Source organism: Leishmania mexicana, chromosome 29 (assembly GCF_000234665.1).
Source record: "Leishmania mexicana MHOM/GT/2001/U1103 complete genome, chromosome 29".
Lineage (NCBI taxonomy): Eukaryota > Euglenozoa > Kinetoplastea > Trypanosomatida > Trypanosomatidae > Leishmania > Leishmania mexicana.
The window spans coordinates 855333-882687 of NC_018333.1; the positions used below are offsets into that span (position 1 = coordinate 855333).

General features: G+C 58.4%; 5 protein-coding genes across 5 annotated transcripts; all 5 read right to left on the reverse strand.

Moving 5' to 3' along the window:
• Window positions 1-3014: 3014 nt before the first annotated feature.
• Window positions 3015-4628, reverse strand: LMXM_29_2350 (sphingosine phosphate lyase-like protein,putative; the record flags this gene model as incomplete). Its single annotated transcript, XM_003877330.1, has 1 exon — window positions 3015-4628. The coding sequence occupies one exon, from the start codon at window positions 4626-4628 to the stop codon at window positions 3015-3017; it is 1614 nt and encodes a 537-aa protein (XP_003877379.1).
• A 2438-nt stretch (window positions 4629-7066) lies between these two features.
• On the reverse strand, window positions 7067-8704 carry LMXM_29_2360 (conserved zinc-finger protein; the record flags this gene model as incomplete). Its single annotated transcript, XM_003877331.1, has 1 exon — window positions 7067-8704. One exon carries the CDS (start codon window positions 8702-8704, stop codon window positions 7067-7069), a length of 1638 nt encoding a protein of 545 aa, XP_003877380.1.
• Window positions 8705-9796: 1092 nt separating this feature from the next.
• Window positions 9797-10336, reverse strand: LMXM_29_2370 (ADP-ribosylation factor-like protein; the record flags this gene model as incomplete). Its single annotated transcript, XM_003877332.1, has 1 exon — window positions 9797-10336. One exon carries the CDS (start codon window positions 10334-10336, stop codon window positions 9797-9799), a length of 540 nt encoding a protein of 179 aa, XP_003877381.1.
• A 1163-nt stretch (window positions 10337-11499) lies between these two features.
• LMXM_29_2380 (conserved hypothetical protein) lies at window positions 11500-12402 on the reverse strand (the record flags this gene model as incomplete). The annotated part of the gene is made up of 1 exon (XM_003877333.1): window positions 11500-12402. One exon carries the CDS (start codon window positions 12400-12402, stop codon window positions 11500-11502), a length of 903 nt encoding a protein of 300 aa, XP_003877382.1.
• A 669-nt stretch (window positions 12403-13071) lies between these two features.
• Window positions 13072-24438, reverse strand: LMXM_29_2390 (conserved hypothetical protein; the record flags this gene model as incomplete). The annotated part of the gene is made up of 1 exon (XM_003877334.1): window positions 13072-24438. One exon carries the CDS (start codon window positions 24436-24438, stop codon window positions 13072-13074), a length of 11367 nt encoding a protein of 3788 aa, XP_003877383.1.
• Between the last annotated feature and the right edge of the window lie 2917 nt (window positions 24439-27355).

The window sequence follows — 27355 nt, forward strand, 5'->3', positions numbered from 1 at the left end:
GAGCGCTATCCTCTTTTGGTGCGCTGCTACCCCTTTGCAGTCACTTCTTGATGCGTTGGTGCGATCCTTCTCGATGGCGGATCGGCGTTGCCTGAAAAGAAAAGGCTTCGATGTGCGCGCGCGAGGAGCGCTCTTTGCATGCGCATCTGCGTACGTATCCGTCTATGGCGCTGGCAGTGATGGCGCACTCCTGTGGAGGCTGTAGGATGACGGACACGTGACCCAATGAGGAACACTACAGCGCTTCCTTTCCGGGTGAGAAGAACACGGGAGAAAGACCCGCCGTTGGCAGAGACTACGGGGAGTGTCCAGACGTTTTGAGTCGATGAAGTATGAGGGTGCCCCACACTCAGACCAATGCTTGCGTGTGCGCTTGTGTGTGTGAGAGAGAGGGGTGCATGAAGAGTGGGCTGGCAAACAGTTGTGAGGCCAAACACGGAGCGAAGCGAAGGAATGCAGCGACAACAGCAGTATGATGCACAAGCGAGCCGTAAAACACCTTCCGGACTCACTTCGAAGAGTGAAGAAAAAACAACAACAGAGCACTGCATGCCGCGCAGCTCCGACAGCGATCACGTAAGGATGTCCCGATACAGACCGTAACCCCTTTCTTCTTCCGCCGCAGGTTTCCAGGTTTCACCGCAAAAACCGTAATCCCTGACCACCACCGGGGAACTTGTCCGCATTGACACCATGCTGGACGACTTGCTTTCTTCGTTGCATATTTTATTTCTAAATGTACTTAGGAGCTACAGTTTTTCTATGAAAGCATGGTACGACTTAACCCGACTGCGATTTTTCTTCTTCAACGCGTCTATTTGACCGCGAAAAAGTCCGCTGAAGTATACCCCCGCCACCGCAGCCCACCTGCCACTTCTGCACCACAGCTGAGTCCTGGACGTCTCGGACGACCCGTCCCGCCATGGAATCGGGGTCATGCACCTAACGGACTCTTCTTGTCCTTCTTCGGCCCTTCTTCCGACCTGTGCAGTACCATAGGCACCAGACGGTGACCCGGTTTCCCTGCACGCCTTGAATCGATGTGGATAGCGTGCAAGGTTCTGCTTCATGGCTCAGGCATTCGACTCCATCGCTTGAGTACTCGGAGGGGGTGGTCTCGGTGGATGCCGAATGAGTTCAAGGAAGAACTTTATCGGATCCAGGTCAGCACTCTGGGAAGCCGTCTGCAGAAAAACTGCAACCGCTACACGTGCAACGCCTGCGAAAAAAAAAGCACACAAAAAACAACCAAAAAGCATTTCACAAGTAAACAAAGTGTTAGCTATTTGGGGGGGGGGAAGTGACAAGTCGTTGCTTCTGCCATGGCTACAAAAGACACACACAAAAAAGCGCGACACCGAACACACAACAACCAACGAGGGGGCGCCTGTGGTGTGAGGGAGGTAAGAGCAACGGCTCTCCGTAAGTGAAACGTGCCCATTCTCTGCCGTGCCACACGACCTCAAGTCCGCTCGATCCCACCGACCCTGTCACAGGGCCCCCATGCGCCTGGTCCAAAGCAGTGCTAGACATACGCAAAGTACAGCAATGCGGCAACACAGGCACCTGCGAACACGACCCGTGCCTCAAACTCCACCCCGCACAGGCGCCTCAGACCCTCCCCCTTCCCCCACACACACGAGTAGGCCAGTGGGAGGGGGCCGGGTAATAGATTGCGTTCGAGTCACGCTGACACTCTGCCCATCATGTGGATGAAACAAGCATGTGCACGGTCGCAGGTCTCCCTGCCGCCACGCCGTCCATCACCTCGCTGCCGACATGAATAGCGATAAGTCACTCTGGGCTCCCTACGTCGTCGGCACTTGGACCCTGTTTCAAAACCAGACGTGGCTTGGGATCGGCAGGGGATAGCGGTCCTGCCTGGGCTTCCACTCTGAGTGAGAGGGAAAACGGGTGCCAGTGAGCACTGGAGGATACCACGCGCGGAGGGGTGTGTATCCTCTCTGCATCAGTGAGGGGTGGAGAAAGCGAGACGGCGATACAACGAGCGTAGTGCCCTTAAAAAAAAGGCGATGAAATTTCCACTGAGCGGGAGAGTTGTGTGACACCTGCACAAGAGCAACCGGCAGCGGAAGAGACCACCGCAGATTCTTGGCGCCGTCAAAGGATTGCAGTTGAAGCAAACACAGATTCCGTGGGAAAGCAATAGCACGTCACGCGCGCACACATGCATGACACTAAACTCGAGCGAGTGCATACACAAGAGATGCATGCGCGAGTGAAACGCGAAGCACAAAAGTCAACATAGAGAGAAGAAGGCAATGTATACGTGGAGGGCACGTGGGGAAGAGGGAGGGGAACGGTGAGCGAAGAGATCCACGCACACAGACACCTGCAGCGCACATGCTCAAGTCCGTGCATCGAGGATGTGTGTGCACCTCTTCGAAAAGCAACGACACAAAAAAAAACGGAGCGTCTTCGATTAAAGTATGAATAAGAAAACGAAGAACGGGACGCACAAGAAAGCAGGAAGGGAGGAAGGGCAGCAATGTGTATCCAAGAAAACCCCCACAAAGCTGAGTGCCGCACACCTCAAAGAAAGCCACCAATGAGGGAACGATCACCCGCAGAGGCGCGCGCGCACACACACACGAATGCGGGCACGCCAAGTCTCAGAGAGGTCGAGGGAGGGGGTGGGGCGTAGAAGTGGGTGCACAATTTTCTTCTGTTTCGTTTGCACAGGTAGGAGAAATGGCGGACTCCTCGAGTCAAAGACGTGGAACGGGCAGTTGGGGGAGGGTGGCGGTGTTTACCTGCATAGTTCAACCATGTCCATACGGGACGGGTCATCTTCTTCAGTGATAGTGAGGCTTCCGTTCCCGTCCAGAAAGCGAGAGGAAAAGTTGCGCAGGGGTACGGATCGCTCTCTCTTAAAGGGTGTCTCGCTGTCCATCGCTCTCGCCGCGCGCCTCCGCGAAGACGCTGGACCTAGACACGCCAGAACGTTTTCGTCTGCCATTGGTGCAGCAGACCCACACATGTTCCTGCAAACATCAAGCTTTGTAGTAGGTGTTGAGGAACTCGCGAAGCACATCCTTGACGATCGTCCGATCGGGAACGCGCTGCGCCGTGCCGTAGAGCGTGCCGCTCGACTCAGCGAGTACGGGTTTCTTTCCATCGGCGATGAGCTTCTCGCTCTCGGCAAAGAGGGTGGCACCTATCTCCTTCACATCGCTCAGGAAGCGTGCCGTGACTGCCGGTGGCGTCTGCAGCAGTGTCACACTAAACTGCAAACCCGGTGGGAACTGGAGGGTGTTCAGCACCCACTCGCGTAACTTGAGATCTTCACCGAGGCGGAATATGTCGATCACATTGCTTGTAAAGGCGAAGACGCTCGCGGTTGGCTCACCAATAATGCTTATGTAGGGCAGCTTGCTCAACTCATTCGTCATCGTCTCGCGCGTCGTGACGATTTTGTTGCAACAATCGACGTAGCCCTCCATACCCATACGCACCATCGCCGCCCACGTGCCGGCAATCACGTTTCCTGGCTTTGACCCACTCACAGCAGGCGAGCAGTACATGCCGCCTGGCCATTCCGCAACACAGCAGAACTGGAAGCTGCGCAGCTCCTTCGACCGGTACATCACCGTCGACGTCCCTTTAGGCGCGTAGCCGTACTTGTGCGTGTCGCAGGAGATCGACGTGACGCCGCGATTGCGGAAGTCCACGACCGGCGCCGCACGTCCAGTCCTCTCGAGGAAGGGCATGATGAAGCCGCCCAGGCAGCAGTCGACGTGCATGCCGATGTTGTGCTTGTAGGCCATCTCTGCAATCTCCTCGATGGGGTCGACGACACCATGCGGAAAGTTTGGCGCCGACGCAGCGACAGCGATCGTGTCGTACCGGATGTACTTCTCCATCTCCTTGGGATCCACGCGGCCGGTGGTCGCCAGCACCGGTACCTTGATGAGATCAATGCCAAAGTACTCTGCCCCCTTGTCGAAGGCGGGGTGAATGGTGATGGGCGCCACCACGGACGGGTGCTCGATCCCGCGTGTCTTGCGTCCCCAGTCGCGGTACGTCTTAAGGGCCATCATGATGCTCTCCGTGCCTCCTGACGTCACGACGCCGCCGGCGTCCGGAAGTAAATGGCCATTGTACATGTGCAGCACCATGGATACAATCTCCGCCTCCATCTTGCGCGTCGCGCCGAAGATGTCGCTGTGCAACGGGTTGCTCCACTGGAAGATGGCCATAACGTCGTTTATAAAGGCGGTGTGCGATGCGCCACCGTGGTAGACGGCTCCACTGAAGAAACCCTTTTCGTAGCTGAGGTCAAGGTCGTGGTGAAGCTGGGTGACCAGCTGCAGCACCTCCGCCTCAGCGCGGGACTTTTCCGGCAGGGTGAGGGCTTTGAACTCACCTTCAGTCGACGGCATCTTCACAGAACTCACCACCTTCTTGACCTGCTTTCGGATTATGGGAGCTGCTAGAATGCGGACGCCGCGCCACACCGCCTGGTAGCTGCGCGTCGTCAAGCGGCCATCGCGGAAGCAGTCCACAGCGACGCGCACAGCGATGGCACCGGTGAGCGTGATGACAACAACCTGCGTCGGACTTTTGTCCTTCAGCCGCTCGTTGAGGTACTGGGAAATGGTCGTCATGGTGACTCCGTCGTACGTGCGCCGCAGCACACAGTCAGTGCTTGACGATAGAGGTAGGGAGGGAGGGAGGGAGTGGGCGTTGTTGTGAAAAAGGTGTCTTTAGGGGGGCGCTTCAAGAGAAGCTTCTGATGGCGCGATGAGGGTCGAGGAACGACAAAAGCAAACGAACAAAAAAAAAACAGAAAAAATAGTGGAGTGGTCCAACGCGGCAACTTGAATGATTCCCTTCGAAGCTGAACGAATGAGTGCAGACGGACGGCTTCAGCTCTTCCTTCGGCATGCGTACGTGTGTTCTATTTATCGGAGTTACAGGCAAGAGAGAACAAGTGAGAGAGAGAGACGGAAAAACAACGTCAGTGACGATCAAGACGGCTACATCGACGTCGCAGTAAGCCACGCCTTAGCTTCAATAGATGAGAATCTCTCTCCGGGTGTCAAAGGTCGTTCCCTTATTGGAGGGTCGGCTTCGACCAGGTAGCGCACACCCAACACAACTTTAGATAGAAAAAAAATAAGAAGTTGAAGCAAAGGTATCGCAGAAACCGAAGGAGCAGGTCAATGAGCCGGTGTGCAAGCACGAGCAACAGGGATGAAAGTCAAATGTTGTGAGGTGAGCAGGTGAGGGGAAGAGAAGGGGGGGGTGAACAGAGCTGAGATTGAAGCAATAATGTGTGTTTTGGCGAGGTCGAGCCCAAATACTAAGGAGGTGAGAATTGAGATAGGGTAGAATCGGTGTGCAGCGAATGCTAGAGGGAGAACGTGCCGAAAGAAGCCGAGGGCTCGTTTGATGGTGATAGTGATGAGGAGAATGCCAGGGCGGGCGGGGGAGGGGGGAACCGAAATGGAGTCTCAGGCAGTCACACGCTCCACTACAGAGCACACAACACGGACACACAGAGACGCACCTATCCAAAGAAAGAAAAACGAAACCGAGAAGAGATTGGGAAAAAGAAAAAGGGAAGTCGGGAGAGAGGGGTGTAAAATCGACACTGAAGACTATAGATCATACACATGCTAAAGGCGGCGCAAAGTGTGGAGTGGGTGCGGAGGATAAAGAGGCCCACGAGGGAACGAGAAAGGACGGGAAAGAGGTGAGGGGAGAGAGAGTCAGAGTGGAGCAGAGCAGTCATGGCTGTCAGCAGCCAGCAAGGAAAGACGTCATCGCAACCCGTGCTCTAAAGATCGCGTGATGGAGAAAAGGACCGATATCTGCGATACTCCTTTTGCATCCGTAATCCGGGGACATACATGGATCATCAGAATTCCCTCAAAGTCAGGGGCCGCCGCGACTCGGTGCAAAACACACCCCGAGAATCCATCCTAACCGCAGTGTTCCTTGCCCCTCTCTCTCGTGAAGACAAAGGGCGACCGTCGACTAAAACACTCGTAGACACTAAGAGAACATCCCAGCATCTCCTTTACCATGCTCTTCGTTCGCCTCGATGAGCGTGCGAGTACGCTGTTGATTCGCACAGGTGGGCGAGAGGAGGCAGAGCAGGGCAGGGAGGTGCGGGAGGGCATAGGGGAGGAGAGGCGTAGACACACTCCTTTCTTGCTCGGCAGACGGCGGGGTAGATGAGCAACGACCGCAATGAGCGGAAAAACACAAAACAAAAGAACACACACACGCACACCCTCCGGCACACGGACCTCAGGTAGGATCAGACCGTCCATAGGGGAGAAAGTCAAGTCCCGCTCGTGGCAGCCGTTGCGTCTATGGTGTATAAGCACATGAATGAAAAACGAGAGACGAAGAAAAAAAGAGCTTTGTGGAAACGCAGTAACGCTAGACCCGTCAACAACACCGTCCTCTGCGGAGGGAGTGCGCGCTGCCCCCTTCTCGCCCTCCCTCCCCCCTCCCCTGGAAACGCTCCCGCCATCTCGCGCTTCCTTCCACGCCTGATTCCGGAGAAAGCAATGCATCCTTCTGTTCCCGTTTGCGCTACACGGAGAGACACGCCGCACCGCAGCCCACAAAGCGAGAAAACGGCTGAGTAGGCTCGGAGAGCTCAGGGAGAAGAAGAGGTGCGGGAAAGATGCAGAGGGCCAGTCGCATATGGGAGCCAAGTTCAGCTTTCCGCCTACACTTTTGTTGCCTTTCCCCCGTCACGGACGGACAGGGAGGGAGAAAGCAACAAAAACAGCTCGGCAGTGAACACGCAAGAACGGATTGTACCGCGCCAGCCACAGGACACCCGGGGCACGGCTACCCCTGACGACAGCCAAGCAGAAATCGTCACATGTCTTCCTGCGTCACCAACACCGCAACCTCTGCAAAACAAGAAACACACACACAAGGACGTGTCACGGTGCACGGCACAGGGAGCCAAACACCCCAGTCGTACGAGTCCGTAGTCGTCCCCCTCTCCTCCGTTGTGACGAGCGTGTTCAAATCATCTCGTAGGGCATACTGCACCCGTCCACACTGGCACTTCTGCCTAGAAGAGGATGGTGAGAGACTCGCCGGGGTAAAAGATAAAGCAAGCAGCGATGCGGGGGTGCAGGTCGGACACCACGACGCCGCGATCGTCACTGTCGTTCACGACGATTCGCAGGGTGCCTTGCACGCCATCGTACAAGAAACGAATACGATCACCGTTTCGACACACGGGGAGGCGGCGAACTGCAGCTGTGTAGCGGCCGATTCGACCGTCAATCACGTCGGCGCAGGCCGCCTTCCAGTAGAACCCCTCCGGTACCTCTGAGGCCTGCGACGTCTTTTCGACCACGCCAATGAAGGTGTCGGAAATGGAGTCGAGGCGCACCTGCCACGACACCACACTACGGTCCTCTGGGAACTGGCCAAGGAGTGTTTGGAACATCTCTTTGCTGCGCACGCCAATCTGCGTATCCCTGCCGCCGCTGGCGACGCACCGCAGTCGCACTCCTTCGGCCAGAACGGTCGCCTCCACATCGTCGTCGACGGGGAAGGTGAGTCGCAGCGGCGTCGATAGGGTATTTCCGGCGAAGGGGGAGACAGAGCCGCCGTTCATGGACAAGTTGCTCGCCGTGCTATGCCTGACAGATCGGTTCAGTCTAGGGAAGATGGGTTGGTTGTGTTCTATCGTTTGCAAATCTAAGCCAATGTCGAGGCTGGTCAACGTCATCTCGCCCAGGCTGACCACCTTGAAGCCGCTCCCCGTCACGGCGGGCAGATCCGTGTTGAGACACTTGCCAAACTGCGAGTGACGCTTCAGCACCTCGTCGTCTGTGCCGCCGTTATGAATCGTTCGAAACTGCAGGAGAGTCTCGTTGACGCTGTTCAGCTTGTCGAGGTACTGCCGCCGCGACGTCGTCAACGCAGCATCACCGCTATCGCGAAGGTTTGTCAGGGTGCGCCGCACCTCCAACTCGCGCTGCATGAGCTGCTGCTTGAACGCCTCGAAGCGCTCTGTCACTATGTTCTCGACCGCGTCGTACGTGTCGGAGTAGAGCACCGAGACGCGATTCATCTCCGCCGCCTGTTGCTCTAATCGGTGCTTGACCTCGAGGAGAGATTCCATGTCACGCGACAGCTGCTGTCGCGCCTCTGCAGCGGCCACCGCCACTGTCATGTGGAGGTGGTCGCGATGCGGCCCAACCTGCAGGCAGTAGGCGCAGCACACCTGCCGGCACTGAGAGCAAAAAAACTCCGCTCGGTACTCCTCATGTCCACGCAGCGGGCATCGTGGGATGAAGTTACGACTCGACTCGCTAAGTTTGCCAATGGCATGATCACGCTTGGCGCTGTTCTTGTGCACAGCAATGCAGCAGTCCTCACAGTACACGCACATGCACTCACCACACTGCACTTTAGCAGACGTCGTCTCGCACCACTGGCACTTCGGCGAATTGGATGTGCCGAGCGCCAGTACCTCGACATACACCTCCGCCTCGTGGTCAGCGTACTGCGCGAGATTGTGCGAGTGTACCTCGGTGTAGGAAGTGGCACATAACGGGCACTGAAAGCCGTTGTTCGCATTCTCGGAAAGTAGTCTGCGGACGCAACCGGTGCAGAAGGAGTGGTGGCAGTCGAACGTCAGCGGGTGATCGAGCACGTTGAAGCAGATACCACATGTGATGACACGCGCGGGCATGATTCTATGTGTGTGTGTGTGTGTGTGTGTGTGTGTGTGTGTGGATGTGTGCCAGCGGAAAAAGAGGGTCGCACCAAGATGCCACGTGAAGGCAAAGATCGGTGGTGGAGAGCGCTCGAGTTCCTCGAAAGAAAAGATGGCGGCAGGTCACGCTGATCCGAGGAGCGCGCTTCCGCTAATGGGGAGAGACGGTAGAGATGAAGACACTAAAGCCAAATCACCTCCTCTCTTTCATCTATGCATATGACTAGATGTGTAAGTGTGGGGTTATGAGGGGAGGGAGGGGGAGCGGGCGAGCAGCGTGCGAACAGATCAGTACCGAAACACCCTCACACGTGCAGTGGCGCTGAAGTGAAAGGAAGAAAAAAAATGCAAGAAAGCAGAGAACACAAAGAGCCTGTTTCCGTGTACATTGTCCATGTTAAGGGGAGATGGAGAGGAAGGGGGCATCAGCGGCTTGTCTTCGGCAGTTTCGCCCCTCCTCCTTCCCTATGCATCTAACCAGAGACAGCATGCACACACACACACACACAAAAGGAGTGCAGCAATGTATTTGTGTGTGTGTGTGTGTGTGCTCATCATTCGCAACGTTCACAAGTTGCGATGGCGACACAGCGACGGTGTCGAACAGCCTCGAGTACAACGCGATCAACTAGGCTGCGAGTTTTCGATGCTCCTGTGATTGGAGTACAGCGCCGCTTACATGCACACCCATAAACAGACACACACACACATACACATACAGACTCAATCACGCACCGATGAGTAGACAGTCACGGACTCACACACCCCACACGCGGCAGCCAACTAGCAGACCGGCAGACGCACTGGCACTAGTCGCAGACGTGGCCGGATAGAGATGGCAAGAGTGATAAAAAAAAAACGCACATACCAGAGCTTATGAGAGAGAATACTATAATGCAGTGCGCGCAAGTTGGGCACACACACGTCGATTCACTGCAGTTATCATGCTGCTGCACGTATGTACGTGCACCACTACCCGGCAAGGGCACCCGACACACACGCACACTGAGCCGTTAAGATAAACGCTGCAGCCACAGCCGTGCTGCTCTCTCTTCCAGTTTTCAAGTTCTACTTTACATTGCACGCCTCAAAGATCCATGCGACGCCCTCCTCGAGACCGTCGCCGGACTTCGCGCTACACCCTTGAATGTGCCAAGAGCGGTCACGGTAGTCGCTCAGCTCGAGGGCTTCGGCCACCGTCTGCGGGTCTTTCGCGGTGGCCAAGTCTTGCTTGTTTGCCAGCACCAGAACAGGCACCTTCGGCACGCCCTTCACAACATCAACGAACGCCTCATGCGCCTCGTGCAGGCGACGCTGGTCGGAGGAGTCGACGACGTACATGATGCAGTCTGTGTTGGCGTAGTAGTCCTCCCAGAACTCGCGCAAGGCGCGCTGACCTCCCAAGTCGCAGAGCTTGACGCGCTTGCCGTCGCGGTTCACATTCATGACGTTGAAGCCCTGTGTTGGTCCTTCAGGTGCCTCTACGGGGTGCTCCTCAGCCACGCCTAGCTTGTTCAGAATCGTCGTCTTGCCCGCGTTATCCAATCCGAGGATCAGCACGCGAGGTTCATTCTCGCGCTTCATGCGATTGCGCAGACCACGGAGCATGATGACACGGCGATACCGAGAAGGCAAAAGGGCGGCGATGACTACAAATAATAGAGAGAGAGGACGGAGTAAAAATATCGCGAGGCCAACACAGACACACACGGCAGAGGACACAAAGGAGGGAAAAGAGGGTCAGCACAAATAGCGCGGATGCCGCCGGTGTCTTTTTTTTTGGGGTGGGGTGCGTGTTTAGATGGCGTTCTCTCCCTCTCCCTCTTTCGGTGGCTCTGTCAGCAACAGAGGGAATCGCGTATGATAGGTACGTGCACGGGCGGGTGTAGCGGAGGGTTCGCCGAGATTGAGTCAGAGACAGGTGAAGCAGAAGCGCTGGGGGTGCCCCACTCCGTATACTTGTATGTATGTTGAGACTCTCTTCAACAGTCAAAAGGGTGAAAAACATGCAGCCGTTGCCGTTGTCGAGAGCGCGATAGCAGGAAGAGGTGGTGGTGAAGTGAACCCACAGTTGTGCGTACGTGCAATGTGGGTGGCGCGCAGGGTGGTGCAGCAGCGCATTACACAAGCCAACACCAGAGCCGGTGTTGTGAGCAGACACGCACGTCGAGAGGCGAGGAGCGAGTGAGGCGGACGGGAGCAAGAAAGGTCGAACGTACTGGCAGGAGAGGGGCGAGCGCGTCGAGGAAGCCAGCAGGAAAGCTACGGTGCGCACGTTGTCTCTCCCTTCCCTACACACGCATCAGCGTCGGATTTCTGCAACCTTGCACCCTCTGTGTTGTGCGACTGATCGCGGCAAAGCTGCACCGCTGCGCTCGAGCGGCGCGGCAGTCCTTGCTGTCCATGCTCTACTGCAGTTGTGCAAAATCATGAACACGAGGCAGATACCATGGTGAAGACCAAAGGACGCCTGGCATGCCCCCATCACACGACTCGCTCAGTGCGGTGCTGTATTATTTTCTTACACGGTACATGTTCTGTGTGTGTGTGTGTGTGCAGGGGCAGTGACGTACAGCGCGAAGTCGTCTCAGTGGTTTGAACGCATCAGCAGATGAACACACGTGAAGGTGAGTCACGTACAGAAGAGCAGCAGCAGAAGGGGGAAAAAAGAAAGAGAGCCACACCCACCGAATACGGTGGCAAACGATGAAAAAAAAAACGGAAGAAAACATACACGCCATTTCGGTTTATTGCCCCGCAAAAGTCATGCCTCACATGAGGCAGCGGCGGCAAAGACCCGTCTCCTTGCAGTGCTGAAGGTCTCGCGTGCGGGAAAGCGCCTCCTGCCACGAGGCCCCGATACTGGAGAGCAGCTGCTGCAGCTCGCCGGTGCGGGTGGAAAGCGCGTCCACTTCTCTTTGCAAGGCTGCAATGGTTCGGGCATGACGAGCCGTCGCCTGCGCCGCCTCGTAATCTGCCCGCTTGATCTCCTCCTCTAGAGCGGCTGCCGTGCCGTCGTCGTCGGCGGTTGCCAAGTTGCCATCGCTCAAAGTGGGGCCCTGCATGGATGCCAGCGCCCTAGCAAGCCCAGAGCACTGCACCGCATCGGCGGAGGCACCAATGGAACCCACGCGCGTGAGCCGTGCCTGCTGCTTGGCTCGCGCTTTCTCAATACCTGCCATGGTCTCTGCCAACTCATCCTCAACGGCTGTCTTTTCTGTCCTCAACAGCGCGAGCATCTCGCCCTCTTGGCGCAGCGCGGCGATGCAGGACGACATTGCAGCGTCCTCTTCCCAGGAGCGCCGCAGCGACTCAAGGTCCTGTGCCCGTTCTTGCCAGAGGGCCTTCTCCTTCGCCAGTTTTTGCAGATCGGCCTCGATAGCTGCCGTGTGCAGCGCTTCTTCTGCCTGCGTCTTGCGCAGGCGGTCTGTGGCCTCCATCTTCTGCAGCTCCAGCTGCTGCTGCTCTGTCGCAAGGACCTCGAGGTCTTCTTTCAGCTGCGCCTCCTCAGCCTTCGCAGCCTCGGCGGCCTGCACCAGCTGGTCCTTTTCTGCGGTGGTGAAGGCAATCTTGGCCTCCTGTTCCCTTTGGCTCATGCTCAGCACGCGACGCTGCCGCTCAATGTCATTCATGTGGGCGATGAGGACCACCGCCGAGGAGTCGTGCGCGGACATGTGTGCGCGTCCGTCCTGCTGCTACTGGTGCTGAGTGCAGTGGTGCAGCGGTGGTAGCGATTCCCGAGTGAAAGAAAGTGCGCAGGACGGGGTTGAGAGACACGGAGTGAGAGATGCGGCCGACAAAGCAACAACAAGTGAACCGGAGAATGTGAGTCCCCCTAGGTATGCGCCGTGGCGTTGGCGATATGCATGCGTAGAGTAGACGAAGAAAGAAAGAGGGGGATGCCGAGCAGTGGAGGGCAGCTCCCATCTCAGGCCATGCCCTGTTCGTCTCGCAGGAGAAGGAGAGAGAGGGGCAGGAGAGGAGGAGGGGGGTTGAAGAGAGAGAGCCCACGGAGACGCGCGAAACTAAGCTCGAGCGAACAAGATCGTAGGCTTTCTGGAAGATGCGCGGAATGGGGCGGTAGCGTATTCCGAGTTCAGCGGTCTAAGTGTAACTTGAGATTCCCTGCGCATGTGTGGGGCTATACATGAAGGTGGAACAGGCGAGCATGACCAGAAAAACAAAGGCGCGAAACACACCCGCCAACGATGGAGCTCTGCATGCGGAGGCCGAAACACATCCCCTCACAAAGGCGTGCGAGAGCGACGTACAACCAAAGAAAACAAAACACCAACAGGCCACCAAGAACCCTGCTAAGGCAACGCAGTTTCCCAACACTCTCTCTATACTGCGGCGTTCGTGTCGAGGGGGCAGCCGCTGCGGGTCTCACGGAGACCAACAATGTTGGCATAGGAGGCCCACAGATTTGCTTCGCACTGCTCGAGTATCGCAGGGATGCACTGAGCTCCGAGAAGGGACCACAGGTCCTCGGAGTCGTCTGGCGCCACAACAGAGGTGACCACATCAAAGGATGCGCCATAGAGCAGACCCTTCACGCGACACGACAAGCGCTGCGCCACAATGTCGTACGGCTCTGGGACTATCGAGGCGATAGAAAGCGCCAACGGGATTTGGTGAGCCTTCATCGCCGCAATGATCGGCACACCACCCATGTCACGCTCGATTATGCCTCGTAGAGCATGTTCGTTCATCGTTGTCTGAGCGAAGCGCCACACCTCCGACACAGCACAATCCTGGAGAGTAACGACGAGGCCGGCGTGGCGCAAAGATGCGGCGACTAAAGTCACCGAGTTGAACCGCTCCGTGCTCTGCGACAGTTCCAGCGTCACGTGAGCCATGTGATGGACGCCGAAGAGGCGACCGTAGCCACACACCAAGAAACGGAGTGCCGACGCGGGGGCCGAGCCCTGGTCTGTCTTCTCACCCATACTTCGGGATACACCGACGGGGCGAAGAAGCTGTATCAAGATGGGCTTCTCCGAACATCCCTCGAAGAGAGTGGCGCCAACCACGAGCGAGTGCACGCATCGCGCCGTTAGAGCGATAACGCCGGCCTCACAGTCCATCTCAAGCGTCGCATCAGGTATAGCCGTGTTCTCCAGGCTCAGGATCGCCATGCCTTTCAGCGACATGAGCACCCGGTCGTCAACAACGTGGCCCGTCAACAAACGCAAGGAGGCAGCCACTTCAACGCGCAGCCCGCCTACATCATAGGCCGTGGCGTCCCGCCTTGCCGGCAAAAACAGCTCCTGACCGAGGTCTCGCTCGTCACCCCTGCACGCGCGAAAGACCGCCTCCAGATCCTCGACAGAGCAGCGATCCACCGCGATGTGAAAGCTACTCAGCCGCACCGGCCATTTGCTCTTCCCGCAGGTGGTGTCGACCCTGCAGCCACAGTTGCAGCTGCACAACACCCCAGGGAGGAGCACCTGCCCCTCGCCCTCCAACGGCGCAAAGACCCAATGCGCGACGTTGTTGTCGCCTCCTCCGTCTCCAGTCGAGGACGCGTCCCCCACGGGGACGGAACCTTCCACATGGCAGATGGTTGTGAACCGCAGGTGAGTTACTACGGCGCCAGGAAGCTCCGCCACTGTTGCAAAGCGAGCGTTGCCGAAATCGCCGCGCAGGCTAACCAAGGGCAGCCCATCGCTATCCACCGCGCCCATCAAACTCAAAGGAAGTTCCATTTCAGGGCCTGAGACGTCATCCTCCCCCTGTGCTGCTGGCAGTCCCGCTAAGGCACCAGCGCCGCCTGCAAAGCGTGCTCCGTGAGAAACAAAGTTCATCTGATGGAAGCGCTGCCCCGCAGGTGCGTGGCGGTCCGCGGAGACGCCATCGGCGCTTAGCATCAACACCTCGAACTCGATCGATTCCATGACGAGGCCAGTAAGACCAAAGTTGACGCCATTACCGGACACGGTGAAGCGCAGCACCGCGCTGCACTCCTCGCCGCCGACGCCGCTGCCTGCGCGAAGCGAGCCGACCGTCAGCACCAACGTGGTCAGCACAATCGCGTTCCCTCTTGCATCCATCGCGAAGGCGCTTGCCGGAAGGATGTAGCGCAGCACATCCATCACTGGGGCCGGGCAGCACCCCAGCGGACATTGCTGCACAAAGTTGACACCCGCGGCGATCATGTAAGGGTACGGGCTCAAAAGAGGCTGTGAGTCACGGGCGCTGGGGACGCCCATCGCGTACGGCGGCGTGAAAACGATGTCGTTGATTGCGAAGGCCATTGTAAAGGACCGTTCGTGGAAGCCAACGGCGTAGAGGAACGGTGCCACGGTCGGGAAGTGGTGGAATGGCACCCAGTTGGATTCAGTGATGGAAACGACAACGAGCGGGCTCGCAACGTGCTCGTTCAGCGCTGTGATTGTGTCTGCTGTGGAGAGCAGCGCGTCAAGCTGACGCTGGAGCAGGGTGGAGAGACTCCAGAACACGGAAAGGGACGCGCATACTCTAGAAGCCGGAAAGCCGTACCAGTCCTCCGCTAGGGAGCCGACGGCCTCCAGGCACGGGTAGAACCAGGACGTTGTCCGCTTCGTGAACTGCAGCGCTTGCCGGAACGCCAGGGGATGATGCACAAGCTCGGCGAGGTGTAGCACGTGCGGGCCGCCGATTGACGTGGCCGTCGTCGACGCCACGAGAAGGTAGATGATATCAGACGAGAGATGCTTCTTCGAGAGCCACTCCGAAACTTCCGCAGGAACTGAAGGCGGGAACAGAGGGGCTACCGCGCGTGAGCTTCTGCCGTCTGCCTCCTGCGCAGCATCCTCGCCGCCCAGCTGCATGTGGCTCCCAGCCTCCTTTGCTGCCTTCTGCAGGAAGGCCTGGTACATTTGCTTCATCTTCTGCACAGTGCCTGCCACCTTCCCCAGTCGGCTCATGGTGTTCTTCTGCGGCCGTTGATTCTGCGTGCCCTTGAACTCCTCAAATGCATGCAGGCACGACTGCATGAAAACACCTTCACGGTTGAATGCGTCAGAGATCCATGAGCGGAAGATGGTGTTGGTGTAGTGCCCCGGTGTGGGCTTTGTAGCCTGGGCAAGAAGAGCGTGGCCACCACGTCGAATCAGCCATCGTGCTGCGTACAAGCTAAGAGTGAAGGTGGATGACTCCTCCACCGGCAGTGGTGCCTCTTCTGGCAACGCTGCCGGTGGCGCCACGTATGGGGCGAAGCGAAGCCGCCAAAAGGCCGCCGTAGGCACCTCCACCCAGCGAAGGGAGACGGTCTGGTCGCACAGACGCAGCACGGTTTCCGCAACGGCGACGTAATCCTGACCATTATCGCTTGTCTCCACGAGCACCTGCCGAAGCGGCTGATTCGCGGACACTTGCGGTGCTGGTGGCGGTGGCGCCTCCGCGTCAGCAGACGCCGAAGCGCTGCTTTCCTCTCTAGGTGTCTCCACGACGGTGGGAGTGACAGGTTCGTCTACGGTGGAATGTACAAACAGCAGAACCTGGTCAAACATCGCGGGAGAAAGAAAGGACCACGTCACCGCAGTCGGTGTCGAATCGTGCGCCGTGTCTGCGCCCTGGAGACTCTGCGCAGTGCACTGAAGCACCGGCATCGGGGGAGCTATGCGCGCCGTGGATGCATCTCTTGTCCTGCTGTGCGCTGCGCTGCCACTCAAGATGCTTGGAAACTGCACCTCCGTGAACCCGGTAGTGCTTACGACCACGCCTGGTATCTCTGCTGTGTCGACCAGCTCCGAATACTCACTGCTGTGCTCGAACCACTCGACACCCTGCGGCTGATCGAGCGAGGTCTCATCCACCGGGCGAAGGCGCCAGTGGGTACTGGGGGAAACAAGAGTACCATCCCAGGTGACGGACCCCACAACCGCGGAAGACCTGTTCGATGAGTAGGCGCTGTGCCGCGCATCTGCACGGCCGCTATCCATCACACCTGCGAAAAGCCACGAAGTCCCATCGGGGCCCAGGTACTCTACGTGGTAGCGGGCAGCGCTGCTCGGAAGCGTGGCGCGCACCCGCACCATGCGCTGCGGACGTGTCAACCTCAGCATCGAGACGGGTGCGTCCTCGACTGGTGCTTCCACCACAGCCGTGATGGACAAGCTCCTGCGCAAGGCTCCGGCGGTGGCGGCCGCTGTCGCTGCACAGATTGGGTTGCTCGCCGTGTGCTGGGGCACAAACATGGAGATGTGGCTGGCTGTTGGGCAGTGGCCGAGCCGCACATGCGTCAAGTGCAGCGTTACGTCAGCGGATGATTCAAGCACGCGCAGGCGCCAGAGGACGTGTGCACCGCAGCTCGGCCACGAGAGCGAGCACAGCTGCGGTCTTGACGCACTCGCCACTCCCGTGTGAATCGTCGTCTCAGCTGCAATAGACCATTCTCTTGCGTCGTTGGTAGACTCCACAGCGATGCGAGCCATGCAGCCACCCCTTTCACCAACGAACTCTGTTTCCCAGAACGTTAGGCCCAGCGGAACGTTCATTAGCTGGATGACGCTGTTGGCGACACACTGCAGCTGATATGGCGAGGTAGTCGCGCCATCTGCCATCGGCCACAACAATGGGGTCGCTCTCAGACAGCCGCCGCTTGCGTTGTACACGGTAATAAGGGGGCCGTCGTACTCGTGTGCACTGAAAGACGAGATGGTGAGAGAGGCCGGGGGGCGATCACCGTAGACGGCACCCGCTACCGCCCTCCATTCACACTGCAGGCGCCAGTAGCGATAGGGGCCATCTGGCAGCCAGGAAAGTGTGCACCTCCCGCAAGTGTCGCTGCCGGGGATCAGCTTTGTCGTCGTGGCACAGCAGATACCCGGCCCGACAGCCGTGCTGCTGTGCCACATCGTCCACGTGCACTGAACAGTGAACGGCGAGGTATCGCGAGGCTCAAAGGCAACACTGCACAACGCCACCGGTGACGATCCGTAGTCCCACATCAGCTCGTACATAACGCCGTCAGACAAAGCGCTCAAGGGAATGGCCGAGGCAGAGGCACACGGCTGCAACGACAACGTCACAGCTCCTGGCGCACGTTGGGAGAAGAAAGAATTGATGTCTGCCACTGGTGTTGTTGCTGCGTCGCCCGAAATGTGCGTCGGCAGCCGGCGGCAGCGCCGTCGTGGCACCGTCAGCAGGCGCAGCTGCGAGTATGATTGAGCCACCGCAGTCTCCAATGCAACGAACGACGGTATAGCAGCGAAGGCACCATTTGGATCTTGCGAGGCTGTTACACGCGACAACCGCCAGTAGGGGTAGTTGCTCAGCGCGCAGGCATCACTTGGCGTCCATAGCGTCTCGCCGCACGCACGGCCCCCACCAGCTTGGTAGTGCATTGCCATATCCCTCCACTCGCCCCCTCCGTTCTCGCTGCACTGCACCTGCCAGCACGTCCTCTCACCGCCCCGGCCGCCAGCGCTGTAGAGTTGCATGCCGGTGATCAGGAGACCGTCGCCCGACTCCCCTTGCACGGCGTTCAGGAGTCGCGGCACATCGAGCAACACGCTACAGTGGTGCTGCGGTTGCCCCCACTCGCTCAGGTAGAGCGGTACCGAATAGAAGAGACGCGACTCGGACAACGGGATGGCAGAAGCTGCCCCATCATCACTGCCATCGCCGTTCTCGGCCATGAGTTCAGTCCTGGAAACTGTTTGCACGCTACGATCCCAAAACATGTACCACGTCGACGGCGAGCATGGTGTACACAAGACTGTATGAAGGGTGCTGCCAGGGGGCGGCGGCGGTGCATGGAAGCGATCCATCAAACATGCGGCCAGCAGCACTGGAAGATCCAGCACAACACCTGTTTTCAGATCAAACTCCACGTACTTGACCTCTCGTTCCTCTAGCGACGACGCGACGTGAAATATACCGATCACCGCGTCACCCTCCTCGCTAGACCAGCAATTGATGACAGCAATGACGGCGGCGATGGGCAGCGACCCTAGTTTGTCCAGCAGTGCCGAGGTGCGCCACAGCAGCACGTCGCTAAGGGGTCGTTGCTCGTGAAGGTCCCACAGCAGCATCCAATCACCGCGGAGTAGGGCGACCCTGCCTGGGTGCTCGCGTGGGGCGACGTAAAAGACGGCATCCCAGCCAAGCACAAAAGGGTAGGGTATGTCGCGGAAACCCGTGCGGCGCACCATGGGTTGTGCCTCTGCTTGTGTCGCAGCGATGCCTGCGCCCTGGTGGGCCCAACCCAGCTGCAGTATGGAGGAAGCACATACAAAGACACATGTCGAAATGGAGGAGCTCACAAGCTCCGGCATCACGGCATGCGGGACGAACCAACCGGCGCCGCTGCGGCTCGGGTCATCAGCGAACACGGGGTGAAAATTGTCATTCGAGAGCAGCCCCCTCGATGCTTGGAACAGCTCCTCTGCCTCAATGATGAGGGGATCTCCGGTGGCGGCTCTACCATCGCGAGACGACGGCTGCACGTCTGCGACATCGCCATCACTGGCGGTGAGCTCCCGCCGTCGTGGCGGCACCGTCAGCGTTACCGGCATGCACGGCGAGAGCACCGTGGGCGCGGGCAGCTGCGTCTCTGCGAAGCTGCCCGGGGCTGTCTCCATCCAGAAGAGACGAACAACGCCGAGACAGGCCGGCACCGGCGTGCGGAATCGCAGCCTCCAGAAGCGCGCGGCAGAGGAAGTCACAGAGCCGGCGCCGCTACCCCAACGCGCCGCCACCACGGGGCTGGTAATTCGAACAAGAGCCTGGGAAAAGTACATCTTGCCATCGTTGCTGCTGTCCACGGAGGCCACCAAGGAGGAGAGCTGCAAAAGTGACGAAGGAAGCGCGGAGGTGTCCAGAACCAACAACAGTGCCGTGAAGATGCGCTGTGGGGCGGAGGCGCCGAGGTCATATTCGATGAAGGATACCCGTTGCCTACCGTCCACTTCTGTGGCGCAACCAGAAGCCTCCTGCTCCAGCGGCGGTGGCGACAGCTGGCCTTCGGCAGCGAGACTATCCGCTATCTCAGACGCACGCGGCCGATGCGGCTCCTCTGCGTCGCCGTAAAAGAGAACTTCGTCGTGCCAGGTCGAGTTCTCCGTCGACTCGACGTCAGTCTCCTGAGCTGACCAGCAGCGCGATAGCGCCAACGGCACCCGCTCTCCCAGGCCTGTCGCAATGAGCGAGGAAGTCACTCTTACCAAGGCACTGGTCGGAAGTGGTTTTCCACAGCGGCCCCCTTTCGAGCATGGCGTTCCGGAGGAGGTATTGGCGGTGACACTGTCTCCCTCTCTGCCTGCGTCAGGCGGGTTCACGGCGGCGAGCGGGGATATGTTACGGGTTTGCGCCTGCCTCTCAGGATCAAAGACGCACAGCTGTGACGAGGAGGCAGCTGAGACGGCGCATGGCTGCGCGAACGTGCATTCTGTCTCAACTGCCAGCTTACACAAGTCCGCGAGCGCCGCTGTGGTGAACTGCCGGAAGAGAAGAGGCAGATTGCGCAGGGGCGTCGCCGCGGTGGGAGATGCCTGTTCCTGTACCTTCAAAAGCCAGCGGCGCTGTGGCTCCTGGCGCACGCCCACGCCGCTCTCCTGCGTTTCAGCTGCCGCCGAAACGTCTTCCAGGGGCTGCCAGCACACGGGTATCACGGCGCCGGTGCGACTCACCACATAGCAGGCCTCTGAGTTCTTCCCAGAGTCGGCACTGCGAACGCAGAAGGCCGTCATGGGTGCTGTCATCAGAAGACCCTGGAGCTGCGTGGAAAGCATGAGCGGCAGCGCTGTCGTGTCTGTGTCGCTTGGACCGGCCATCGCCTGCACCGCGTCGTCGTCAGCGTCGCTGTCCACATCGTTTGATTTGTCTCGACGCACTTGTGCGGACTTGACACTTTGCGACGCGGCGGTTGTTTGCTGCAGAGTCCGGATCAGGTCTTCTAGCGCGGGCGGCATGGAGGAAGAGGTATGCCCCGCTAAGACAGGTGGACCGCCTGCGCCAACGGCCTCCCTCGACGGCGGGTTGAGAAAGCCCATGCCGCCGACGCATCGCCGTGTGCACGTATCAAAGACAACGTAGCAGTAGTCACGGAAGAAGACGAGCAGCTGCGTATGGGGGACTTGCACAACGCCATCCAGTCTATCGTGAAAGATGGATGGCAGCCGACGGAATTGACCGTGGCTGCTCGTCGCGTAGGGACCATCCACGCACTCGGCCAGGTAGAAATCAAACAACAGCCACTCTCTCCCGGAGAAGAAGAAGGCGAGGTGAGGCTCAGTCGGGTGAGCTACGGCCGCGTCAACACCCGTGCGGAAGGGAAAATCGACTAGCAAAGGATCGTCACACATTGTGACTGGACCGCAGAGGAATCTGGACTCGCGCTGATTGTAGGCACTCACAGTATCACCAATGAACAGGAGCAGGGTGTCGGACACGGATGACGAGGAGGAGGTGGCGGTGTTGTTGCTGTTGCCTGTGCTCTCCGGGAACGGCACCACCAGCCAGGGCTTGCCCAACAGTCGTCCCGGAATCGCCGCGGGCGCATGAGCGTAGTTCGAAGCGTCGAGAGCTGGCATGTCATCTGCGTGCACCGTCTGCGATGCGCTGTGTGAACCCCTTCTCAGTTGCTTCACAGCCGAGCTAGGTCGCTGGAGTGCCCGCAGAAACTCGAGCATCCCAACCGACGACGCTGCCTGAAGGTTCTCCTTCCGCTTTGCCCTTTCCTCCGCCCACCTCCGATGAAGCTGACGCAGCAAGGGGTTCTTGTCAAACGGAAACGAAGACCGGCTCTCCGTCCGAAAGGCCGTGGAAGTAGCGCTAGCGGTGCTCATGCCCTCTTCTGACGCTTGGCTCTCCGCAGACTTCGCCCTAAGCGGTCCTTTCGGCGCCGAGCTGGCCACAGAAGACTGCCTCAGTGTCTTTCCCCTCCTCCCGCTCAACGGCAGAGCGGACGGCGGCTTCGGAGTCTTGGCCGAGGCATGCTTGGGGGCCATCGACACCGTCTGCTCGAGCTTCACGCTCCGGCGCTGCTGCGACGCCGATGGCGACCGCCTTGCCGTGGCGCCCACCGGGGTGCTATCGAGCCGCAGAGAACACTCCGGAAAGCGAACGGTGGTGACCACCTGCGACGGGGCTGTGAGTGTCACGATCCACTGGCGTTCAGTTGTGGCGGTGGGTGGGTGGGACATGAGATCAGCCCCATGCTTCGCCGTATTAAAGCTCAGTGTCGCTTGGTCTGATGTACCGCCGCCTCTTGCGGTCGTGAGCGGTGCAGATGCGGCGCGTAGCGCCTCTTGTAGCCAATCGAAGCTTTCCTGAGTGCCGATGAGCTCACTAAAGAAGAACAGCAGCTGAGACGGGAAGCGGCTGCAGAGCAGCACTCGCTCCCAGTACGTGCGCGGAGCATTTGCATGACACTGACGTCGCCGTTCAATGTCGAGGCGACAGTCTGAGAGGTCAGACGCCGCCTTCACCACCTGCCTCGCCTCCAAAAAGCTGCGCAAAAACTCCAGCGGGGCCGGCAGATGCTCGTGGCTCAAGAGGCGCCGCATTTCCTTCACGTCGCACGACCCAAGCGCGGCCCGCCACACTGTGGCCGCAACCTGTCTCTCTTCTAGTCCCAGCACCATCGAGCACATCAGCAGCCGTCGCAGAAGGGCAAGCGCGTCCGGCGATGTGGCACCGACGGGGCGGCCAACCAACTCGTAGCCATACACGCACGCGGCTCCACCTGCTGAGCGATACTCTATCCCTACAGCGTCCAGAAAGACAAAGGCGAGTCCTCGGACGATCTGCAGGAAGACGGTCTTGGGAAGATAGAAGAAGCCCTTGTACCCGACATGGATGCCGAACGGGAACTGGAGAATGATGTACACCGTGTTGTGGAGTGTGCTCTGCCCAATTACCTTTGCCGTTGTGTAGAAGCCGTGCTTGTGGACGGACGTATCAGGCGGTATGACCCCGTTCGGCAGCGACAGCCACGCCACGGCAAACTTCACGGTCACCAAGATGGAGCGTGCCTGCCGCCGCAGCGTCCACAGCGCGGCGCGTATGTTATCAAAGAGATCACGATGCGGGCCATCCACCACGCAGACGCGCTGCCGCCGGTGAGCAAAGGCGCGGTGGAGCCACTTCCGCACCGTGGCCTCACCGCTGCTGCTGCTCCACGTGGCCCAGTCCGCGACAAGGTCTCGCGGCGGTGCTTCGGCGGTGTTGTTGCGCCCACGGTACTGGAACGGCGCTTCGCTGACAGGGAGACACCCAACCAACCGCGCCGCCTCGCAGGCACTGGCCAAATCCATGCCAATGGTGCGCACCGACTGTTGGCGCAGCTGCCGGCCAATCGCAAAGAGAAGATAGGGGTCCATGGGAGCCCCCTCCTCGTCCCCCAGTGCACTTGCCACGGTCAAGGCGCAGTTGAGCTCCCCGCCACAGACGTCCTCAACCACCTCCCGCTCGACGTCCACAACACTGAAGTTGACGAGAGGAAGTCGCTGCAGCTCGGCGGAGCCGCCTACTGCGCTCGAGAGTGGCGGGTAGCCGCTGGCGTAGCTACAGTTCACGCCGCCGTAGCCGTACAAGCCGTAACGCACCAGGTGGCGCACACAACGTCGCGAGCACGGCTGCAGGTTCGCGTAGACCCCGAATAGACGCCAGAGCCGCACGAGCGCAACCGGTGTAACTACAGCCCCATGCTCGGTGATGTCCTTCTGCAGCACGCGTAGCAGCCACGTAGGGCCGTCCTGGGAGCATTCGGCTAGGCAACCACACACGGTGCAGCGAGGAAGACAGAGGGGGCTGTCATCCTGGAAGAAGGCATCGATATCGGTGCGAGCACGTTTGGTGCGCCATCGCTCCTCCACCGCAGCATCCACCGGCCCAGGGACCAGCAGAGACCGCGAGGGCGCAGAGCCGGGCTCAGGCTGCTGGGTCTGCTCCGCCTCCGCCTCCGCCTGCAGTAGCCTATGCTCGCGTGTGAGGTAGGAGCGGAGAAAGACGAGGTTCGGCGCATCGTAGGGCATCTGCATCACGAGGGCCTTGGTGACGCTGGACACGCAGCGGCACAAGTCCTCCGCGAGCGACTCCGCACAGAGGCCAGCGCAGACCGCCAGAATGCCCTTGTTGCGATTGAGGCACTCCTGCCAAGCACCGCACAGCACTCGCAAGCCAGCAACGCTCACGGACTCTGAGGCGGGCATCCAGTACTCGAGCAGCAAGCGAGTGACCAGCGTCTCGCAGGACGTTCCCGCCTTGGACGACACAGCCGCTCCGCAGATCATACACTCGTTGATTTGGTACGTGGCCTGCGCGTTGCGGTTGCACTGCCGCTGAATGGCGACGTACTTTGGCAGCGACTCGTCCATCAGCACCTCTGTAATGTGCGTGTTATGTGTCACGAGGTGCAGCAGTTCCTTGGCCCCACCAATGGTCAAGGGAACCCCACGGATGTCGATCTTCTCCAGCTGCGGGTGCTGCGCAAGGCCGGCACACACTGTCTTCATGTCCTCCGTACTCAACGCACATTTTGCGAGGAGCAGAGCACGAAGTGGTGCGCATTGAAGGGTTCGAATGATGGGGCCCACCCCACTTTCGCCAAGGTAGCCATTTTCAAACTGGATGATCACGGAGCCGAGCAGCAACTGCTTGAGAAACGTCGACTGGATAAAGACGCCTTCACTACGGCACGCGGACTCGTAAAACACAGCCGCCTCCTTGGGATTGAGGAGAGCGCTGCTCGGCAAGGCTACCGGTGTGATGGACAAGGTCATGCTGCTGAAATCGGTGCCACACCTCCGCTCTTTTTTTTTCTCTATTCGTCGTGTGCGTGTGTGTGTGTGTGTGTGTGAGCCTCCTCTTTATGTTGTATCCCGATATGCGCGCGCGTAGGCGGTGTATGTAGGTTTATCGGGTGGGACAGGAAGATCAGCGGCTTACAGTCAGCGGAGCAGAACCACCGCAGCAGAAGATACAAGGGAAAAAAAGAACGTCCCCAACGAATACAATACGAGAAATCAAAACAAGGCAAGAACGGCGTCCCCACCGCCAGCGTTTCTTTTCCACGTGTGTTTGAGTGCGTATGCCTGCCACAAGGGTGAGTAACCCATCCACCACGTCTGTGATGCTGCACAGCAACGCTGAGTGGCGTTCAAAGGCAAAGAAAAAAGATTACGGTGCAAGAAAAGTTCCTACTGTACATGAGAAGGCCTGACACAGGTTTTCCGTCCCCCTCCCCCAGCACTTTTCGTCTCCTCAGTGTGAGGCTTCAGACCGGTACAGCAAAATGCGATGATGGTCAAGTGCACGCTTGAGAAGAGAGAGATGCTGTATGCGTATAAGTTTTTGTGTGTGTGTCGCAAGTAGCTGCAACCGTCCGCGTAAAAATAAAGGAGAAACGCCCAGCGGACTCTCCCTACACGAAGATGGGCTCCTAAGCGCGCGCCCCCTTACACGCACACAAGCAAAACTTGCTTGTCTATGTGTTGCTATGGAAGAGAAGGGAGGTGGCGGTGTCGGATCAGCGAGTCCAGGAATGTATCAAAGGTGGTTCTCCACAGGCCCTGCATGACGGAAAGCCGGAGAACGGGCTAGAGAAGAACGTTTATCACCACATCAAGTGCAGCAGAAGGCACGTCGTGGAGTACCCAAGGCAAAAAATAGGAAGAGAGGAGAAGAAGAGTACACGCAACAGTCGCAGCAGCAACGGCAATGAGAACGCGTAAGTCCACTTACGGTGTAGTCACCGAAGGACAGAGGGACAGGGCGCAGAGGGGAGATGAACGCATGACAAAAAAAACGAGCAGCGTCCCGGTTTCACCCACTGCTGCGACGACCTCGCCGAGCAGCCTGCACTGGGTATTTGCATTGTAACACCACTCGTTCCGCCATTTGTATGCACCTCTTGCACCTCTCCTCGCTTACTCAGCGCCATCCCCCGACCGTATCGCGCGGTGAGCGGGAGCCGCAGACACACACTCTCTCCATGTGCGGCTTGTCAGATCCTTTCGTTTTTCGTGCAGTTTTAGCGCGTGGTCCCGACGTGGACGTGAGTCCCTTGTCTTTTCTTTTTCCATCACTCATCCATCTGCGTTTTAGGGGATGTTTGTTCCTCCATGCAAACGATTAACACAGCTGCCTCGCGCCCGGCTCCTCGTCGTTTTTTGTTTGCGTTGTTGCGTCTGTTTGCTGTGTGGTCCGAAAAAGTAACGATCCGCCAAAACGCGTGTGTCTGCGCAGGTCCTTCTTGCTTTCCGCCCGGGTAGATCTTCTCGTGGTGCGATCGCGGCTATACCTACATTTTGACCGCTGGCCGCGCGCGCACCTACCCCCCCCTCTCCCCCTGCTCTCAACAGTTTCACCGGTCACCCTTCGTCGTTGCACTACTGCACGTTATTTGCAGTGGCCTTCCCTGCTGGTGGCAGCATCACACATTCGACATGTCCCTCTCCCACTCAGAGATCACCGCACACAGTGTCCGTCTATTCCACGGCGAGAACAAGAGCGGCTCACACGCGAAGTATTCAAAGGACTCGCGAAGTGGAGGGGGTGACCAAACAAAATTAAAAAAAAGTGTTGAGTAGGCGGGCGGATGAACGTGTCGCAGACGAAACGAGCATCAAACGACAAGAAGACGAACGTGAACGCAGACGCGAACACCCGCATGAAGCAAACAGCGAAAGGCAATAATCAAAAACTTCATCGAGCACCCGCACACGCACACACCCACCGAAGGAGAGTGCGTGCGCAACTACGCCAATAAGAGCAACCACGACAAACACCTTCACCCCCCCCACACACACACACCGCGACCAACTAGAAAGAGGAAGCCGAGGGATACTTGGCCTCACAAGAGCAACCCATGAGTCCTTGTTAGTGTATGTGTGTGTGTATGTGCGGAGCGGGGAAGGTGGGCCGAAAAAGGTCAAGCGAGAGAGCGGTTTTGTGATTGGGGCTCTTTTTTTTCTGCTGTTGGTGTGAATTTTATCGCGAGGAAGAGCAGCAACGCCTGCTGACATCTGCATCTGCCCTGCGTTTACATACGTGTGGGGTGGGTTGGAAAGAAGCCCAACAAACCAGCTCTCCTTTATTCCGCTCGCGTCTACAGCACATCAACACGGCCTCATGCAGCGGTCAACCCTCGATTCGCGTAGCGCAACCACCACAGCGGCAGCTACAGCATCCAAAAAAAAGCGCGTCGCCGTCATGTCAGACACGAGCACAGTTTCACATACACGGACGCATACAAAAAAAGCATAGTGGAAGCAGAAAAAAAGGTGAGAGACACATAAGCTAGTAAGCAACACACACACACACACACACACACAGGCGAAGGAGAAGAAGGCGAGCAAGAGAAGGAAGATCGGAGGCGCACATGGAATAATAGGCACGAGTACGGGACGAAAAAAAAGAAACACGAGACCCAAAACATCATCAGCACGAGCAACCACCACCACCACAACAACCACAACACCGTGGCCGCCGAGCCGGCGAAACAGCACAACCCGCGTAGAGAAAACTGCATATGCTGTCTCTCCTGTCCCTTGCGAATAGCACGTGTGACTGCTGTGACCTGATTCCAACGAAGGCGTTAGACAGCAGGCCATGTAATCCACTTCAGCGAAGCACACGACTGCAACGGGATCGAGTGGAACTGCGTGGGCCTTTCGCCGTATGCCTCCCCCCTTTTTG